This window comes from Clupea harengus, chromosome 22 (assembly GCF_900700415.2).
Source record: "Clupea harengus chromosome 22, Ch_v2.0.2, whole genome shotgun sequence".
NCBI classification, from domain to species: Eukaryota; Metazoa; Chordata; class Actinopteri; order Clupeiformes; family Clupeidae; genus Clupea; species Clupea harengus.
This window is the reverse complement of record NC_045173.1, coordinates 13657236-13678032: the sequence shown is the minus strand read 5'-3', so window position 1 is coordinate 13678032 and position 20797 is coordinate 13657236. Positions and strand designations below refer to the sequence as shown.

Sequence of the window (20797 nt, the reverse complement as noted above, 5' to 3'; positions counted from 1 at the left end):
CGACAGTGATGAAAGGGTGTACGTAGATGTAAACAACAACGATCACTTAAAATCAGGTGGAGGCGCACGCACACACACACGCGAGATTCAACGATGGTTACCCAAAATGTACCTGTGTGTATAAACCTGATCAATGTATCAGTTATATGACTAAGCACTTGAAGAGATGAGATCATACACATGTAAGAACCTCTGTGCTGTTGGAGGAGCATTTGACCTCAGATAGGGTCCCATCATTTTCACGATGCAGAAAACAAGAACAGAATCGTGGAAGTTGTGTTCAGTTAGCAAAACAGAAATCAATTACAGTTAAAAGCGGAATTGCGTGGAATTTGACATTTGATAAATAAAATGACGGGCAAGAAATACATTTGATAGTGTTACAGAAAACATTTTGCTCAAACGAGGATGTGCTAGCCCAAGTTATTGAAACAACAACAGGAACAACTTGGTGCATACATTGATGGCAGACTGCAGCACTCATATACACTGTCAACCAAACTAGAAGAATTGTCACTCGTTTTAGACTAACACTAAAACTGGCCACTGGGGCAGCACCTGAATATTCTTAGAATAACCTAGAATAAGTCTTAGTATGTATATGTAGATTATCATCATAACAAGTGGCTTACTGACTCAGTAACAGTCTTGTAGCCAGAACCTGGAAGGTAATATCCGCTTAAATACATTTGCAATTTTTTCATTCTATAAAATGTAATTGAAAATGATAGTAAATTAAACAATATTTGCCATCTTCAAGGTTATACTAGTTTTGCTACCTTACAATCCCTATCTTATTAAAGCGAAGGTCTATCACCTAGACAGATACAACATTTGTGTAAAAGCACAGTAGCCTATGATAAGCTGATAATCAAATTGATAAAAAGCAAATCTAGAAAAGATAAAACAGAAAACACAGAATTGGGGCAAAAAAAAAACAAATAGAACTTGGCAAACAAATAAAAACATATTTCATAGGGTCCTACAGGGGACCACACCAGGGCAGTTAAGGTCAGGGTGTTGCCCAGGGAGAGCGATATGACTTTTGGAGCGAGATAAGGAACGATAAGAAAAAGATGAGCAGATAAAAATACATGAACGACATGTTTGTCAGAGCGAAGACTGGCTTGTTCAAGAGCCACACGCCAAATCAAGGTTTTTCAAACACGGTTTGTTTTTCTTTCTGCCATTTCTGAAGTAGTGCTTCAGAAACCCCTTGCTTTGGTGCATCTGTGTCAAAGTAGAACCGTTGCTGACGGATGAGGTTTGAGACTCCGTTGTTCTTGACAATGAAAATGCTCTATTGGTTATTCAATGGAATGGTATTCTCCTTAAGCCAGATATGACTGCTCTTACATTTCATCAGAAAAAGACTTCAGATAGAGTTCAGTGAAGGTAGTACTGAAATCACTTTCTTGATCTTTTCTCAGTGGGCCAAGTATACCACCATTTCTATGTAATTCTGCTTAATCATATAGATACTGCTACGTTACACATGCCATTTTCACTTGACAAAAACATTGCCATGATCAGTCATTGATGACATAGACCTAGATAGGCACAAACACACGTCCAAACCACAGAAACATACAAGAGAGTGCAAATGTCAAGAACCGGTTTGGTTTTTTATTCTATAAAAAGAAAAGAGGGCCTCCACTTCATTTTTGACCCCAACAAAGTTCACACAATGTGCAATTAATGTTAAAGGGGGATAGTATCAAACAAAACAGGTCCCCATTGTGTTTGGGGAACACTGTGCACCAAACCAAAAACAAGGCCTTCTGGTCGTCGCCAAATGTCAATTGCTAAGAACATGCACCTGTGCCCGAGGCCAAAGACGTTACAATGACAATAACACAAGCCAACAGAAGCAATTAAGCTCCTGTGAATAATAACCACTCTCTCCACAGTCTAAACTTTGACAGTAAAGATATACCGATATAACATTTAAGACCGATACCAATTTCGATATTTAAGGATTCAAAAATATGATAACGATATAAATCAGCCAAGAGTCATTTTTAACAAAAACACGAAGATTTTCTCCATCATTTACCTCAGTGATTAAAGAGTCTTGACCAAGATGAACCAGAATGTTTTATAAGTCATAAATGGGAGGCGAAACAAAAGCTCTTGTTTATAGACCATTTCTATTATTTTCAATTGTATACAAGTGCCAAGATTTTCAGATTTTTTTCAAACACCATTTGACACTATAAAGCTGTCTTTAACTTTGCAGTAAGCTACTTAAAACCTGGGGACAAAGGCCTGTTAGACTTTTTTTAGGTAGTCTGACATGCCTTGATGTTTTTGTATATTTCCTCTAACTAAAACATTGAGTAGCATATATGTAGAAGATTAAAGGTTTCTGGGGGGGTTCTTTTTATGACTCTAGGACAAAAGCTTGCAGAGCTTTAAAGGCATATTGACAACAAGAACATAAAACTAAATATCCCCCCAGAGGGATATAGACCTTAGCGGGTTATATATATGAAATATGAAACAAGGGGGGCAAGGGGTGTCTGAATAAGCCCTCACTATTAAGTAGCCCACTTGTTTCAATATGCTTCTGTTAATCTACATGTCAAATGCATACATGGAATTATGTGTGTTTGTCAACAGCAGCAAAACGTGGTTTGGGCAAACAACTGCCACAGCCACGTGTTTTTTGGTTGCTAGCATAATATTATATGCCGTGCTGTTATGTCCAACAAACCGATTGTGATTACATAGGCTAGGCCTGCAATACAAGCAAAGATTACCACAGCCCATGGAAAATATACAAAAATTGTCGCCATCAAAGCCTACTGTAGCTGAATTAATTGTCGAAGCGAACACAAATTAAATAGTGTGAATTTTAGCAGCATGAGCTACCTATTGCTAAACTGGCACCGGCTAATGTTACCAAGATCCGTTCTGAACCTCTGTATTGACGTGCAAATCACAGGTATATTAACTATGAAACAACTAAAGGAGAAGAAAACTTAGTTATTCGCTCATTAACGTTAGTCATCTTCCACTGACAAACCATGAAGTTAGCTTGCTTTGTGGCTAACTAAATTAGCAGCTATCATTGCAATATAGCCAGAGTGGGATATGACGAGTGAGAAAATTAAAATGCCGTTGTTCAGTTACGCGGTCGGTACAACTGCCATCCTCGATATATTCTCCTTATCCTTATAATGTGATAACACATTACCCATGCCAGTTCACAATAGGCCCTGGACACTAATCTATACAAAAATCTAAAATGACATATACAAAAGAGTGCTTTAATGCCAGGTGAGACCTTAGTACTTCATAATGAGATGACATATATGAGATGCAATACCTACTGGATAGCTTGAAAACCAATCATGAACTGTCTGGCTGTCGGTCCTGAAACCAGCGCACATCTTGCAAAAGCACCTTTCACCATTGCTATTGTTTATTTGAGCTAGCTCAGCACTTCAACCTGCACCTTTCCAGGCCAATAAGTTGGTTTGAAAATGTCAAACGGTAGTATACAAACTAATTGTTCCTACTGACATCTCAACCAAAGTCTTCAATGGTAACCTGTAAATAAATACAGGCCTTTTGTCTAGAACCACAATACTACATATGAAGACGCTACGCAAAAATAAAAAGGTACCAGCAAGTACTGGGGCAGCGTTGTGTCTTTGGTATTAAGGAACAACTGTCATTGCACCTATTTCTAAAAACAACCATGTAAACGCCTAATTCTTCCATCACTCTCATTGCTTGGTCTGACTAGCCTGCAGGCAAATGTGCATTGAAAAAAGGAAATAAGAAATTGTTCCTACCAATCAATTAACACTTCGGCCATTGAGCTTGCATCTGAATGGTTCTGCTACACTGACTTAGCTAACCGTGCTAAAGCATACAGCTGGACACGAACTGCTCCGTGGCACCTCCATGCCAACAACAAAGCTGGTTGAAACAGTTATTTCACCACTGGCTTGACAGTGGAAAAGTGTTCATCAACACAGAAGTTGCTACTTTTTGATTAGATCACAACTGGCCGGACACAACAAACCAAAGATAATGTCCCGTCTGAAATGCAGATTTAACCTAGGACAGTGGTTAGACTAGATGAGAAAAGGAAGGAAGAAAAGTCTGTTCTCAAAGTGAATGTAAAAGAGCAGGGGATTTAAATTTTTCAATCGTAACAAACAAGCTTTTCCTTTTAAATTCTAACACAGCCCGATCTGGACGACCACATCAGTCTGCATCGACACACACTGTTGTTTATCCCAGCTAATTGTTGACGTTTTAGAACCTAACCCAGAGTATCCCAAACTCGTATTCAGACAGGTAGCTTCAATTTCAAAGTTGGGAAAGCGAAGCAAAGTTAGAACAACACTATGTGGTTAGAATAATACAGTAAGTATAATTACCGATTAATCATGGACTCCGAGGCCTACAAGAATGCTTTGGCCGGTAACGGAAACAAGCAGTTTCTCCTGCCCAGCCTATTTACTGCATTTGGTTGGGTGTGTCGACAACAGCACAGTAAAAAAAGTGTGTTATTCATCTTGACAGTACCATATATAATCCAAATGGCCAAAAACTGATCATTTAAAAATATATATATTTAACAGGTAAAAGGACTGAAGTGTATTGCTTATTCTACGGAAAATTATAGGATTTAGGTTTGTAAAAAAAACAGCACTACCACATTATGACTGTCATTATGAGTCAGAGCTGCTAATTAACTCATTTGATAAACTATTCGTATTAAATAAATGAAATCACTGTTCCCTTGATGTAACTAGCTCACTAATTTTCACTGCCCATCAAACCTATAGCCTGGATGTCTGACGTCGTGTATACATGGCCTAACGTCTGTTAGTGGAGGGGGAAAAAATACATAAAAAGGTCAATGGAAAACAACAGGAACCACAAGCTCGGGTTGGCTCCAAGCCCAGCTGAGAGAAAGTAGGATCTTTAGATAATCCCTAATATGTCTTTTCCCCACCTAAGTGTGCAGTCATTGCAGTAGTAAGCCTAAATAAATCAAATCCATCCTCCACACATAATATTTTGTTTTGTTTTACTTGATACCTTACATATGTTGTGGTTGGGAATATCAGTGGAGGATCACAGTATTTTTTAATTCATTAGGAAGGTGTCTGAGTTGATAATTAAATATATTACTCATCATCTCAAAATACATTCTTAAATAAACTCACTGTATTGACATAAATGAGGGCTTAAAGAAGGCATAGATATAAACATATAATTTCTTCATTTGTCTCGAGGGTTATGGATCATAAGACAATATCTAAAGGAATAACTGTGCGACATCACGGTGCAAAACCAACAGGGTTACCTCACTGGGAGGGTGTATAAATGTGTTTTTGTGAAAAGCTACTCGGAAAAACTAGGATATAGGCGCTAGGTGAAACCCCGCAACCAAAGTGAGGTCGTAAATCAAAAATGGCTCTAAATCCTTCAATGTTCTACATTATCAAAAACACACCATGAGCCCAGAAATGACAGAAGCCTCTAACTGCGCAACGGGCATCTTGTAGTTAATGTCTGATTCTGTTTAAATCAAATATGCCCGTAGTAAACAGCGTGGCTGTTGTTTATGTAATTTAGACAAAAGGACAAAACATAGGGAAATAAGATAAATGATAATTCCACGTAGCGAACGGAACACAAACTAGAACTGCTGCATGTTTCAAGTCTGAAGATAGCTTCGCGCAGCCTTTAAACAAAAGGTTGGTACGCGAAGGACGGTCACCAAATAAAGCTTTGTGGCAACACACCCCCCAAATGCTAAGCTGTAACGTTGCATGTTCCTCTGAGGAAGCTAGCTAGCTTTGGCAGCGTGGCGCAGATTTCATTTATATACAGAGGCATACTGTGTAGCCTACAATATTTTAAACTGACGACATTTGCCAAAATATATTTAAAGACTAAAATGTACATTTTGTTGGGAAATATATCATATAGCTAACAAGCTAACTATCCAGATAACATTATATGATAAAACCTTTGTATGTTTCAACCTTGTTTTTCAAAAACTGTTATATTGCTGTATAAATGCGTGAAAGACTTTCAGGGTTGCCATTGGATTTTACAGTTAAAATAATGTCCATGTGTTGATGCAGACTGCGCCACCCCATCGAACACAACGAGACAATAGCCCGCAGTGACACGGGAGGAGAGACTACCCCGTCTGCGCTTCCCCTGCACGGTTACGTTACAATCTAGCTAATGTTAGCAAGCTATGCTAACACAGCAGCAACGACCAGCCGCTCATATTCCCTCCTATTCCTGCCAGAATCAACCTGGTTGTCACTACCTCGTCGTCGTCGACATGCAATAGCGTAGGCTTGCTAGCAAATATGACATTTGATTGTAGTAAAACTATATGTTTTTCCTCGTATTGGCAGTATCATTGATGTACATGTACTAAGAAGTATTTAGCTTAAGTTGTAAGTCTCAGTGAGAGCCACGTTGATACAAAACATTCAATTCAGATCACTCTCTGTAACGTTAAAGTTAGCCAACTAGCTTGCAAGCTAACAGGCTAGAGTGTTAGCTAACTGGGTTTTTTCTGATTGCAGGCAGTCCAGAAAACAGTCGTCTCTGCTTACCGTAGCAAACATATTCAGGTCCTCTTGCTCTTGCATAAACAATTCGCACCTTGCAGATTTTGAATTTCTTTTTGTAAATAGTGAAACGTAGCAGTACCCTACGACTGTGTGACGTCTCTTTCCAGCTTACTGCTGGTTTGAAAACATCCCCAGTTGCCCGTCGTCTCTAAGAAAAGCCCAGCAAAACACGCAAGAGCAACGCTCATTGGCAGACTTCTAGCCATGTGATCGCTTGAGCCCCATAGAGCTTAAAAGGTCTGCGTCTACTGGAGATGGTGGACATGGGACAATGCGTTACTTTATTGGAATATCGCGCTGTTCTGGTGGTGTCGCTAAAATATATTCCTAAACTGGCATATGTTTAGGAATGCATCAAATTGTTATTTTCGCGGGAAATGTTTAATCTCATGTTAGTGGACGTTTCGCTCGCAAAATTCGAAACTAAACACTAGAAGGGTGAGGTGACGCTAGGCGCTTGACGTCATCTTTTCCGCTCCTCTCTGCAGCTACTGGGAACGTTCTCGAACATGTCGGGGGAAAGAGTTGAGGTAGTGTTGTTGATTAGTGTGGTCAGTTTTGATTTCCTGCGTTGTTTGATAATGTATCAATGGAATTCTGCTGGGATATACTTAAAGTTTGACGCAGGCGGTATTGTTAAACTCTTTCTAGCTCTTCTTTACGATGTGGCGCAGTGATATTTGCATTAGCTGGAAAATGTCGCGCACGCGCGGGTATTATGTTGCAGAACAAGCTAAATCGCAAGGGAGGAAATTGGGGTGGGGAGGGTTGGTTAGTGCCTGACTAGACCCGAAAGCCAGCACACTGAGATTTAGCTGTTAAAGGTCTATATAGAACGTATTTTGGTGACCGTAAAACATCCTGTCCCAACAAGATGCATTATAATGATCAAAATCATTACAACTACGGATGGGTTTAATGTTTGCTACACTACTCTTGTCAAATCGAGATTAGCCCTAGTTTGCAAAAATGGACCACCATAGTAGTTTTAAATGGATCATTTAAAACAACGGCAACCAACGTGTCATTTTGCATTCTGAATCCGAAACCCGTTGTTATCCACTAACACTAGTTGCAGCATCTGCGGATGAACAAGGTAATACGAGTCTCGTTAATGTTTCATAAATGAGTTATTCTGGCTACAGGATAGAAAGACTGGGGCATGTTAGCTCGTGCAGGGAAAACGACTGATTGCTTTATTTATCTTTAGTTGAGGCGAGGTGTGTAAATAGGCATCATTGTTGTGAAGACTGAAATCTGTTTACACTGGTCACACGAATAAGATATAACTGTAAAACATTTTTTTCAATAAATCATGGGTTTGTTGAGCATAAATCAGTCCAGTCGTTTCCTCCCCATTTCGACCATGTGTGGTGCACTAACCAGTCACTTATGCAATACAGATCCAGCTAAGGTTAGTTACGGGTGTGCGCTCGTTTTAAAATGAAGGAGGCGCCAAGTGTGTGTGAGTGGGGCGTTTCATAAGCACTGGTGTGTGGTTGATTGCTGGTCTAGGAGATAAGTGTGTGTGCCCCAGGCTATTGATGCTGTTGGTCTGTGAGTATACGTTTGGCTGATGAACCCAAGTGTGTATGTGTGTTAGAATGAGTGTGAGGAGAGAAAAACATGGATTTGATAACCACTCTAGTAGGTGTGTGACAGAAAAGAGAATATCTGGAACCGATGTAGTAGGTGTGTGTGAGAGAGAGAGACAAAGTTAGAGAGTGTGTATGTGTGTGAGACTGATGTTGCTTTAGTAGTAGGTGTTTGTTAACACAGAAACACCACAAACAGACAGGCGCAAAAGTCCTTCAACTATTACACAACATACAAGACCGGGTCGTTACATCAACCATTTTTATTTACACATGACATATGATTTTATAACTTATTTGTTACATTGACACCTTGACACAGGTGTGTGTGTGATGGGCAGTATGTGGGGCTTAAAGGTCAGCCCTCACCCCAAATCCAGGTCCTGGGGGTGGTTCTGATAGAGAGGTGAGGCCCCCTGCAGGCTCACATGAAAAACGTCCATTCCTTTAAAAACAAGAGACACAAAATTGTCAAATCAAAATAATTTACACTTTAAAATTAAGGCAGTACAGACACAACCAATTGTAACACGATTTAGTGAGAATTCAACTTTGATTTAGTTGCATTTTACAGGAGGTTGGGTAGAGATACCTACAAGTTTAGCCTCAAATGTCTTTGCACAAATGAAAACATAATATCCTGAATAGTAAGGCTCTAAGTTTAAAACTCCAAAGAGGGCTAGGAGTACAACACCTGCAACGCAAACAGCGAGACTCTGCTTCACCCTACTTAAGCTGAAGTTAGCAGGGACGATAGGATAAGACCGCCTTTGGGATGGGATACCTTGGGCTAGTGCACTTCAAACACATGGGGCCTATCCCGAACACCACCATGCTTGTACTGGTTAGGTCCCAGTGAGGCTACAGTCCCCCGCAGAAAAACAGCTAACAACAGAAGTCGTTCTCCATATTAGTCCAAGCATTTGTGCATGGTGGGCTCTCATCAATTATAAGTGTGCATACATTATGATGGGCATACTGTAAAATATTAGACAAAGAATATCTCAGAGAGATGGAAAATCTACGACAACATCGAAGGGTGAAAAAAGCACAGTCATGCAGCTGCTGTGACCTCAGCAGTCAGGCCATGGTCACTCAGAGGACAGCCAAAACAAGGAAGTAAGAGGAAAATCTGTGCATGCATTCACAGAACATTGTCTTTCATGAGATGCCAAACATTCAGTGGTGGGTCTAGGTATGAGCCACATGGGCTACTGCCAAAGACGTCACTGGGCAGTGTGTTCCAACTATATCCAGCTGACCACCACGCGTGTTTTATGTAGATACCATGATAACCTTGAAGGCCACACAGTCCTGAAATGTGTAATTTTTTTAGAACGAATATCACAATCGTCTAAGATCAGTTTAACTGTGATATAAGGAGAAGAAGCTATCTGATGTGAAAGCGAGGGGTGGGGCTGAAGGGACAATTACCCCAGGACGCCGTACCAGCTAGGACCGCCCCAGCACACATTCACCCTAGCCTGTGATGAAGCACCAACATGGATCTCTTTAAGCCTCCGTAGTTGCATGTGGATACAGACAAACACATTGGTACAACATTAAATGTGGTAAACATCCTTTCCTGACCACATCTTGATGTGGTTTAAGTGATCTGATCACACTACATGTTGGGTCTATTTACATAAACCTTGCCAAAGCTGCACTAAGTTTTTGAAAGTCTCAGCAATGCCCTATGGGTATTTGCTGCCCGGTGAAGCTCTCTGGATAGCAGCCCAAGTCACCCTTTCAAAACGGGATACATTTTCTTCAAATTTGTTGTGAAGGTTTTCTTCAATATGAGTAATCGACACAAACACAGAACCTAAACTGAGCAGAGTTTGATCAAATCTATTATGCCTTAATATCAGTAGCACGAGCCTCATTGTAATAGGACCAGACATGGGAGGGAGGTGTGCAAGCAAGGACACTAAAACCCACAGAGGCTCAGAGGATGAGGTTCACTCGCTGCACAGCACTGCACCCACTGGCTACCATTCCACACGCCACACTCTTAGTGTAACTAACTCTGGTGTTTCCATTCCACACGCCACACTCTTAGTGTAACTAACTCTGGTGTTTCCATTCCACACGCCACACTCTTAGTGTAACTAACTCTGGTGTTTCCATTCCACACGCCACACTCTCAGTGTAACTCCAGTGTTTCCATTCCACATGCCACTCCGGTGGTTTTCAACTTAACGTTTCCACACCACCAGCCCAAAAGCTCTGTAGCCAGTGGCCTTTCTGTAGCATGTTGGAACTGCAGAGGTTCATCAGCCTTACCTGGGTCCTGGTAGGGGAACTTTGCCTTCTTTCAGCTCATCCAGGATCTGCTCAATATCAGCGGTGTTGAGATCCTCCTGAAAAACAAACCAGAAGTTTCATAGTGATTTAATATTAAATGTCAATATTATTTACAACATACATTACTGAGTATCCACGTCATGTGCTGTGTGTGTTCATTCTTTAACAGATTACTTTACTTCATGTTGAGTGTCATGCAGGCCTACATATTACTGAATAGCACCATGCTGCTAAGGTGCAGTTACAATTTAACACACTGCAATAACTATAGCAACACTGTCATAATATAGCCATTAAACAGCAAAACTAATCAATCAAGTTCTCCATGTTCCCAAAGGCGGGTGTGCGCAGCATGGGTGCATAAGACAATTGAAATCAGTCACAAGTTGCAGTTCTTGCTAATTAACCTTGAGACAGACGTTACTGCTAATATTTCTGCTAAAAATAACGTCTGACACTAATGCGGCCCGTGTCTAGCTCAGCCAGCGGGAAGCCATTGCTTGTTAACCAGGACAGGAGGAGACTTTAAGCCTCAGAGGCCCAGAATCCTCTCTGATCCAGGATGACCTGCAGAGCCGGGGGTCAGATTGCTGACCTGCCCGTCGTCTGTCTGATACGGGGGGGAGGAAGAACTACACTCCAAAATGTCACTACAGGCCAACACACTGAGTCTGTGTACAAGTTTGTATGTGTACAAGTGTGTAGTATAGACACATTATGCATTAAAAAATAGAGCTGCCTATTTGCCTATAGTGTGTGTGTGTGTGTGTGTGTGTGCACTAGTGTGCAAGCATCAGCTGACACAAATCATCCTCAAATGGAAAAGGTTCACTAACCAACAACAGAGGGGGCAGCATGGAAACGCTGGCGCCAGTTACCAGAATTAAACTGTTATTTTAGGAAGGTGTTTTCTCAAATTCAAACGCACAGGTGTCTGATATTATAATCAACTTGTAACTACTGCAGCAATGTAAGCTGCAAGAACTGATTATGATGCTTTCAATTCTCTAAGTCTTCTAGCTGTACAAAAAGACAACTTCCTAACAATATACAAAGTCCTTCCTGGAAGTCTATCCATCACACATAGATACAGGTTCATTTGAGACCAATCTTTTTTTCCATTCATACAAAACCAACATATTGCACACTGACACAATGTGTGTGTGTGTGTGGGGGGGGGGGGGCATGCATTGTGTGTGTCTGTACGTCTGACACCTGCACTCACGTAGTAGTTGTCGTTGATCTGGACCATAGGTGCATTTACACAGGCTCCAAGGCACTCCACCTCGCTCAGAGTGAACAGCTTGTCTGGTGTCGTCTGCCCCACTTTAATACCTACGGCAAGCAGAGAGGGTCAACAACCCAGCTTCGCAATGGCATGAAATACCAGCTGATTCCATTCTATGAGCAGGGGTTGAGTTCACTAAGGATGTCATACACATTGTTGTATCAGTAGACCCATGGCTTCGGTGTAGCAGAACTATATTTCTAGAAACATAAGAATTATTTTAGATAAAGATATAGCTTAGATCTATGTACAATATCAATGCAGTAATGTTTTTCATGTAGTTTCCCATACTATCAGCTAGTGTATCAATTCATCATTTGTTTAAAGCATGACCTTTACATTTACCATTTCTACTAAAATGAACTATGATCTAGCATTAGTTAAAAGAGTGTATACAAATTAGCATGCTCGTGCTGTACATTTCCCTATGCTTGGGTAGGTGTGTATGCGTGTTCAAGTGTAAGGCCCTTAGTTTGAGGGGCAAAACAGCCGGCAGAAACTAAAGACGCATGCATTGTCCAGATCAATGTAGCCCATCTCATAAACGCATCCATTCTGGAGAATTTATTTTGGCCTAGAATGTAAAATGTCCAAACATGTAATACATATTCAATGTATTAATCTAGATTCGTCTGATAGAACACATTTGTAACTTCAGAACTAGGTACTGGAACTAAAAATGTATAACTTACATCTTTGCTGAAACACTATTTGGTGCAGTCACACATTCAGAACCAAACAGGTGAAAGTGTGTTTAGCTGAGCATTGGGTCAAGGGGAGAGACTGGACATATAAATGTATTAATTTACATAACGTGAGGCTAGCTATACTAATGATATGAGATATCTGACTACCTGATGCATAAAACGCAAGAGCAGAAGTCTACATGAATGGGGAGTGCATAAGACATGGGAGGTTGCCAGCTTTGTTTATGTTGATGAATTTGAACGCCTGGACTAACCTGAATGCAACCTCTTTCTGCATTCCGTTGCGGGCCAAGAAAAGAGATATTTTGGGGTGTTGTGTGGTGCAGTGCCTTATAATTAGACTACAACACGTGAATAGAAATTACAAGAAAAGTCATCATTGTGCTTTGATGACATTTGTTTACTGCTGACTGAGCATTTAATTCAAGTCGGACAAATTAGACTACCTCTTCCCAGACGCTGGAGTCTTTCAAAAGGTTTAACCTTGTCGAGCATTGACCTATAATTAAAAGCATTAACCTATAGCAGAGGTTTGCTCCTGCTTCCTAAATACAGAAATATGTAGGCAATAATGCACCACTCTTCCAATATCGCTGGAGATTAAGATAATCCGCTCAGGCGGAATAAGCCATTTTCACCCAAGTTTCCACCACCAAACTAGTGTGTGTAAGTGTGTATGTGTGTGTGTGTGTGTGTGTGTGTGTGTGTGCGTGCGTGTCCTCTCCCCTACCCAGCTTGCTCTTAATGGCGGCGAGGATGCTGTCGGAGTCACAAAGCATGCAGGGGGTGGTCGTGCAGATCTGGATGTGGTATTTGCCCATTGGCTGCCTCATGAACATGGTGTAGAAGGTGGCCACCTCATACACACGCATAGGAGCAATCTCCAGCACCTCTGCCACCTGGAGAGAGAGAGCACACACACACACACACACACACACACACACACACACACACACACACACACACACACACACACACACACACACACACACACACACACACACACACACACACACACCAAAAACATGTATGACTGAGGGCGAGGAAAGGAAGGAAGGTCTGTGTAGACTAGATACCCAGGTTAATTAGGTATAATTCGGTGTTTACATGAGACTAAGTGTGTGATTGCCCTCTAGATGTCTGTGTGGCATCTTGTTACTTTTGCACAGTCTATACATAATCTATGTGTTTACATGACACAAAGTGTGTCTAAATGACTCAGGACCACCCCTAGGCATTTACTGGTAAAGTGTGTGTATGAGACAGGGGATTGGGTAGGTGTGCATTTACATGCCACTTAGCTTCCTGATTCTGTGTATGGCATTATCTTGATCACATAGATCTTTCTAAGATGCCACTATTCAAATGATACAGAGACCAAAACACAGTAAGAACACCACCAGTTCTGCGACCTGACAAATAACACGGATGGTCTCCAGATAGCAAACTGAGCACCCTGGGGTTGAACACCTCTGGGACTATTTAATTGGTCTGATAGTACAAAGGCAAGGTTAATCAAACATGGAAAACATAAGTGCACAAGTGCCAGAGGTTGCTACTTCACTCAGCCTAGTATAATAAAAAGTACGGATATGTCTGACAATAGCTTTACATGTGTGTCAGCAGTGTATCAGAACAGTGTCTGAATGTCTGTAATTGGATTGCTTTTGTGCCATTTATCTATATGACGTGTTGCAAGACTGCTGCATGGTGGTGGCTAAGGTTTGGATATAGGATTATATGAGGGTTTAGATGTAGATGTACACATGAGGCCTGAAGGATTTGGTGTATTTGCTGTGGTGACCCGTACCTTGTTCATGGCGGAGATGGGCAGCCAGCCATGCTGCCTCTGTGCCACGTCCAGCACGGGGATGGTGGCAGCCGCCTTGTGCCCCTCAGGGTAATTACTAACGATGGCTTCAATCCTCTGAGAGAAAGACACAGGGCAGAGGGGACTCAGGTGTCTGCATTTCAGTACACAGCACAATACCAGCCTACTACAAGTCTCCCAGAAGAGCACTGCTCTGCATTAAACCAATACTTGTGGGCTAGCATCTACGTGTTATTTTGGATAAAACATATACTGCATCACAATGTGCCATTGCAAGCCAACTGGATGAAACTCAAATAAAGCTAAAGGATGCCATATAAACCTATTTGTATGGCAACTTTTTCAGTGATAATTCCCCAATTAATGAAAGTTGTACAATGCCCTCGAAATCTGTGCTTCAAGAAAGTGCTACATGAACACAGTTGATGTAGTGTTGTAATTGTGGGTATAGACCTAGGAGCCCCTTACCTTCATGTTTTCAAGGGTGAACTCGAAAGGGGTGTCTGGGTTGTTGTCTGGTGTGTCTCTGTGCTACAGAGGTGGAAAAGAAGAGAGGTTGGTGTAAAAAAAAAAAAAAAGTTAAAAAAAAGTCTAAATAAAATAAAAAACAGCTACAATCACAGGAAAGGAAAATCAATGATGACAACATCTCTACCCGCATTGCCATACCATTCTACCATACAAACCCCAATGCCATACCTACTGCCTATACAAACCCATACAAAAGGGAAGCCCATCAAACACTGCCCCCTTGTGAGAAGGCAATGGTCACTGTTATGTTGTCTTGTTTGTGTCATTTCCAACCTCAACAATTTAGTAAAATAAGATCAACAAGTAGCCTTACAGCTGGCCCTGATGTACCAAAGGTTACCCACATTTGTAATACGTATGCTGGCTAACAGAGCTGTAAACGTATCACGGATCAGTAGGAGGCAAGCCGTCAGGGTGCAACATGTAGCTTCTGCTGTCCAAAACAAAAATGGTTCCAGACTTACAACAATAATGTGTTTTCAGACAGTTCTGTTCATTTGATGCACCTGGATTTGGTTTTAAGCTTTTTACTGTAGTTCTGCGAAATTACTGCAGAAGAACCTGGAAGCATCAAGACAGTTGTGATTGTCTAGACATATTTTAACAAAAGCTTCATATAACCGTTTAACCTCTATGTGCACAGAAAGTTACTTCATTGTATGAACACTAGATCGTATTACACCAACTAGTTGAATCTGCTTTCCCAACGCACTGACCACTAGCTTTCTGGACAAAGCTTATAGGTAGCTGTGGCTCAAACTAATCTGGTACATCCTTCTCTTGCTTCTGATGAAAAGGAACATGACGGCCTGTAGTGTCATAACCAAGTGTGATGAACCCGACGTAACCCCGTTGAGTACGCCAATGTTTGGGTCTGGTGTAGTTGAGAAGCTCAAATCTATGAGCAGATGTGGAGGACCGTTCCACGTTTAGATCTACAGTGTTACAACAACGCACCCGGTAACCACTGATGGATGGATGACAAGTTGGCAACGCCGAGTCCGTGTTGCACAACAGGTGCTGCAAAGGACAAGCAGGAAACGGGATGCGATTTTTACACTCACCACAAAGGTACCTCCCGCTCCTGCTCGCACGGCAGACTGGTGGAGGCTACGGACCTGCCGGGCCTGATAAAAATAAAGACAAAACCATGTTTCACTGTACACACGTAGAATGATGTACTAATTCTTAGCAATTTGAACTCTTTGCCAACATTTTTTACATGAATCCTCCTACAAAATGTGAATGGAGAAAGTCTACGCAGATGTCATAACGAGCTGAATGAAATTAAATGTCACTGATCATCGTTTTCCAGCTGCAATGTCTTGTTAGCTAACCATAGCCTGATATGATAGCTAGCTTAGCTGTCACGGGTCACATCTAAAGGAACTGATGCTATGGCCAGCAAAAATAACGCAATGTACAACACAGCGAGAAGGGAAAATATAGTTAAGTACATAAATGAACACGTTATTCTATGAATGGCACTCAATAACTATTGCAAGTCATTCATTTGACACAGGCGCAGTTATTCGAATCTTTCTCAAATACTTGCAGTTAGCTAGCTACGTTAGCTAGTTAGAAAGGTTTAGCTAACAGACGTTATGCAAGATGCAAAGAAATGACAATAACTTGCAACATCATGATACATGAACGATATGTACCCACCACAGTTATTCATAACTGCAGTGGTATAACTAAACAAGCAAAATAACTAGTTAGTCAGGGTAAGGCATTTTAAGTTCTGGTTGTCCTTGTGGTGTCATGCACATGTCTATCAATTAAGCTCAAAATTCGCTGTGAAACTCTATCGACATCTAAGGGATATTCGTAAATATATCTTAAAAACACATACCGACTGCGATACAGCAGCACGAATGGTTCTGGACAAAAACATTTTCGTTTACAAATTTCGATGCCCCCTATAACTTTCTAACCACAATGGCGGACATCAACATCAGAGCGATGAGGCCGACTGTCGATTGAGAAGGTCTAAATTACACAGACGTACATTCAGTCAAAAGCAATCAAGCACAGAATGCCTGATGATGTCTTTTGTGGAGAGTAATAGAATTTCTTATGTCTAGTTGAAGTTTATTTTTCTTTGCCTTCATCCCTACCCATTTGTGTATGTTCAGTTAATTCCTGTCAAAATGTAAATATCATACATAGTGTACCAGTGTCTGACATGTTGCAGACAGACCTACACAGTCTGCAACATGGATATAATAACACTTGACAAATCTCTAATCACATAAAATCAATCATTATCTGATTAAAGAAAAGTTTGTTTTAGATTTTCAGTCAATGTACAGCATATTGATTTGTAAAGTGAGACAATGGATAAGAAAATGGTAATTTGCACCAATTGTCTGGACCTCGGTTGAATTAGGTCAGTCACTTTAAAGGGGGTAAATAGTTATGCAATCACTTATTTTTCATTACATATTTTTATTTAATTAACATAACTGTGTAGAAATCTGTTTTTACTTTGACATTAATGAGGGCTTTTTTGTGATTTTTTTGTCAAAAAAGCCAACTTATATTGACCATGGTTGATTTATAAAAGCAATAAAAGGGTAAAACATCCAAGGGGGTGAATACTTATTGAAGGCACTGTACATGCACAGATGCACACTGCATGGGTGCATAGGACCAATCTACTTCTGGGGGATACTCCATTTCAGGGCCCTGTGTATTTAGTTTTGTGAATTCCCTTACACTAACATCCTGGCAAACACGCTCAAGACAACATCCCACACTGAGCACAAACATATAGATGTGCTTCCACTCAATTTCGTCAACTTCTGCAGCAGCCTGAATTGCTAAACAGCGCTCACGCTGTGCAGACCAGCATACTAGAAATGCTCTAGCGAGGGAGGGGAGCGCATTACTGGAAGAGAATGCTGTGTCAGAAAAACACTTCGTGGCGAAGGAGTTGGAGTTTATTTTTTTCCCGAGCGCACTCACAGGCCATTCGCCTGTCCACCAGTAGAACGCATGTCTGTTCCCCGTTCCACCCACCCGAAATGGGTTGAACGCCCCACAGCTTTTCTGACAAATGAAAAAGTAGGAGTGCCAAATCGAGCGATATGATTGGTAGACATAGCACTAAGGAGACAGACAAAACAACGCGAAATGAGGATTAAAGGCTGGGTCTCTCCCTCTTTCGAGTGTATTGCATGTCTGCGCAGCGAATACTAGTGAGCCGAAAAGTATTTCCGTTGAAGGGCGGAGTTGATTGACCGTTGGGACATTTTAGATATCTGCGTTCACTTTCCTTCATCTGTCCTGAAAACATGGTTGTCCCAGGACCTGAACATTTAGAGGAGCGGGAGAAGGTTTATCCTCCGCCCGAAGAGTTGAAAGCGGATGCGCATGTCCCCGACTTTAGCTCATATCTTGCACTTTACAAGAAGTCAATCGAGGAACCCGAAGGTATGTCATTGCATCAAATCCGAAATAAATGATAGCATGGCTTGCATTAATGTGGTATCTAATCTGAATGTGCAGTGTATGTCTCTGTGAGTTTGTCTACTTCTGCTGCTGCCTATCTCTTGTGATGGCTATAAAATCGCTCTAAAGCCTCTGTAACCTCAGTAATCCCTCTGAATGCCCCGTAGAGTTCTGGGGGAATGTGGCTGATGAGTTTTACTGGGAGAGCCGGCCTTCTGCATCGCAGCCGATTCTACAGTACAATTTTGATGTCACCAAAGGCAACGTCTTCGTCAAGTTCATGGAGGGGGCCAAGACCAACGTGTGCTACAACGTCTTGGACAGAAACGTATTGGAGAGGAGCTTCGGAGACAGAGTGGCGTACCACTGGTGAGATTGCGCCCCCCACTATGAAAATAGGCAGACACATTTCAGCAAGCTACAGCTGGCATGCTTTGTATCGCTACGCATGTTGCATCTCAACAACACTATGAGATATTTGCGCACCTAGCGAGACATACCCGTTTGAACGAACAGGTTAAATGAAAGGACACAGCACTATCATTTGAAAGATAGCATAACAGCCTCCTGTGTTGCAGTGGTAAAAATGGCCTCAGGCTGTCATCACAAAGGAAAACAATACTGCCACTGACCTTGTGATGTTTATTTAGGATTGAATGAGTAATAGTTTTCTGTGGCCGAGGAAAGGCGGATTTTTTTTAAGTCAATGTTAATTGTGCAAGTCAGAGTTGTGAAAGTAGGTATTTGACACGTATCCAACTGGAGTTTATAGCAACTTATCCTAAGAACCAGTTCTGTTACTTAAACAGAGCTGGTTCACTGCCCGTATTTTGCGTTATTCCCTCTCAGTTTATAAGGTACACAGTCATTGCATAAGAGGAGGTTCTCTTTTCTAGTTCGACAATGTCACAGGTGTCCATTAACAGTATGCTGGTTGTCCACCTAGTTTCTCGTAATCTAATCAACACCTGTAAACACATAGAGACAGCTAACCCAAACCCAGATAATTGCTGCCGGCCCAGACTTGGCCCGGAGCTGGGCTGAATCCGCTACGGAATTAGCTGTCACTTGAGAGGGGTGTGTGTGTTTGCATGACTGTGCCTGAATGTTGAGCTTCAGTTTCTTACTTCTGCAAGAAGAGCGTGATTCCAGCCACAGAAACCACTGCATCAGTTCTCTCTCTGAAGTCAGTTCTGCCTCATCACTCCTGCAGGATGAGATAAGCCAACACTCTCTCTCTCTCTCTCTCTCTCTCTCTCTCTCTCTCTCCCCTTTGTCTCTTGCTCTATGTCTCTGAGTAGCATGAGTTGGTTTCCATCTCCTATTGTCCTGATAGCTGATAATCAGTGATAAGGGACAAACCACCGTGTTTATCGGTTGCTACCCACAGGGGGGGAGAGAGAATGCATAATAATCTTGTAGCCTGGAGTGCAAACAGTTTTATCTGCCGTTATTAACACACGGTAGGACAATAGTGCCATAACACTTGCTATCTAGTCTCGAGGCAGCCAGCTGATTGTCTGCTCCACCCTGGCTGCAGTCAAGCCAGACACAGATCCGGCCCCAGAACTGTTGCATTCTCAGCCACTGTCTAGGCTGGGAACAACTGTCATGATATCTTTTGTTCAGTCATGTCTCTCACTCTTTCCATATGTGCACACACACACACACACACACACACACACACACACACACTCATTCACGCACACACACACACGCACATGCACACACTCACGCACACACACACACTTCAAAGTGTCTTTTATACTGTGAGGCTGACTGTTATGTTTATTTGAAATCTGACTGTGCATACACATTGGAAGTAATGCATAGGAATGGAGGGAAGGTTATTTTAAGTGGGAAAGATGGTGAGATATGCAGGATCTGCCGCATATCTGCCATGGCTCTCTCCTGTGTTGACCTGGGTACAAGTGTGAGAGTGTGTGAGTGTGTGAGATGAGATCTTATCAGCGTGTGGGTATGTGAGCTGGCCTGTTGCTCAATGCCACCCTAACGGGCATAGCGGAGGGCAGAGGGTCCAGTCTAGACTGTCCTTATCTGGCACAGGGGACACCTGGCAGCTCTCTCCTCTTTCTCTCCCTCCCTCTCTCTCATCCTCTTCTCATCTATCTCTCCCTCTCTCTCAATCTCCCTCTCTCTCCTCCTCCTCTCATCTCTCTGTCTCATACCTCTCTCTCTCTCTCTTTCCTCCTCTTCTTTTCTATCTTTCTCCCTCTCTCTCTCTCTTTTACTCTTGCATCCTGCCAAGAACAAGAAGCATGCTAATCATGCACTGGCCTTAAATGAGCTAGTTAGACATTAACCACAGGCTGCTTTTAAGTACATGCTAAAAGTGCGCACGCATGCACACACACACAGACACATACTCCAAATAAAAGCCTTCTCATAACTGTAAACACTATTCACACTTTTTATTGTGCAAACCTTATGGTCAT

The 20797-nt window shown here is 41.7% G+C and overlaps 3 protein-coding genes across 4 annotated transcripts in view; 1 reads left to right on the top strand and 2 right to left on the bottom strand.

Moving 5' to 3' along the window:
* Window positions 1-6832, bottom strand: part of ankrd12 (ankyrin repeat domain 12) — a 42336-nt gene extending 35504 nt beyond the window's left edge. The window contains exon 1 of one of the 2 annotated variants that reach the window (XM_012815341.3): window positions 6609-6832. The gene's annotated coding sequence lies outside the window, so the exon portion shown is untranslated. The remainder of the gene's footprint in view (window positions 1-6608) is intronic. The other variant, XM_012815342.3, reaches the window with a different exon arrangement.
* A 1637-nt stretch (window positions 6833-8469) lies between these two features.
* On the bottom strand, window positions 8470-16885 carry ndufv2 (NADH:ubiquinone oxidoreductase core subunit V2). The gene is made up of 8 exons (XM_012815396.3): window positions 16741-16885; window positions 15950-16012; window positions 14823-14885; window positions 14334-14450; window positions 13254-13422; window positions 11754-11863; window positions 10508-10584; window positions 8470-8666 (listed from the first exon to the last, which is right to left on the bottom strand). The coding sequence occupies exons 1-8, from the start codon at window positions 16780-16782 to the stop codon at window positions 8573-8575; spliced, it is 735 nt and encodes a 244-aa protein (XP_012670850.1). The 5' UTR covers window positions 16783-16885; the 3' UTR covers window positions 8470-8572.
* Window positions 16886-17491: 606 nt separating this feature from the next.
* Window positions 17492-20797, top strand: part of acss2l (acyl-CoA synthetase short chain family member 2 like) — a 16068-nt gene continuing 12762 nt past the window's right edge. Inside the window, exons 1-3 of the mRNA XM_031559945.2 lie at window positions 17492-18323; window positions 18509-18710; window positions 20183-20187. Of these exons, the coding sequence (XP_031415805.1) occupies window positions 18185-18323; window positions 18509-18710; window positions 20183-20187 (346 nt within the window). The 5' untranslated portion in view covers window positions 17492-18184. The remainder of the gene's footprint in view (window positions 18324-18508; window positions 18711-20182; window positions 20188-20797) is intronic.

Excerpts from the sequence above, each read along its gene's own strand:
- ndufv2 (XM_012815396.3), bottom strand. The coding sequence starts at position 16,782 with ATGTTTTTGTCCAGAACCATTCGTGCTGCTGTATCGCAGTCG. Across the intron at positions 14,451-14,822 it reads TCACCCTTGAAAACATGAAG|AGGATTGAAGCCATCGTTAG; the intron begins GTAAGGGGCTCC and ends TCTTTCTCTCAG. Across the intron at positions 11,864-13,253 it reads CGCCATTAAGAGCAAGCTGG|GTATTAAAGTGGGGCAGACG; the intron begins GTAGGGGAGAGG and ends TGCTTGCCGTAG.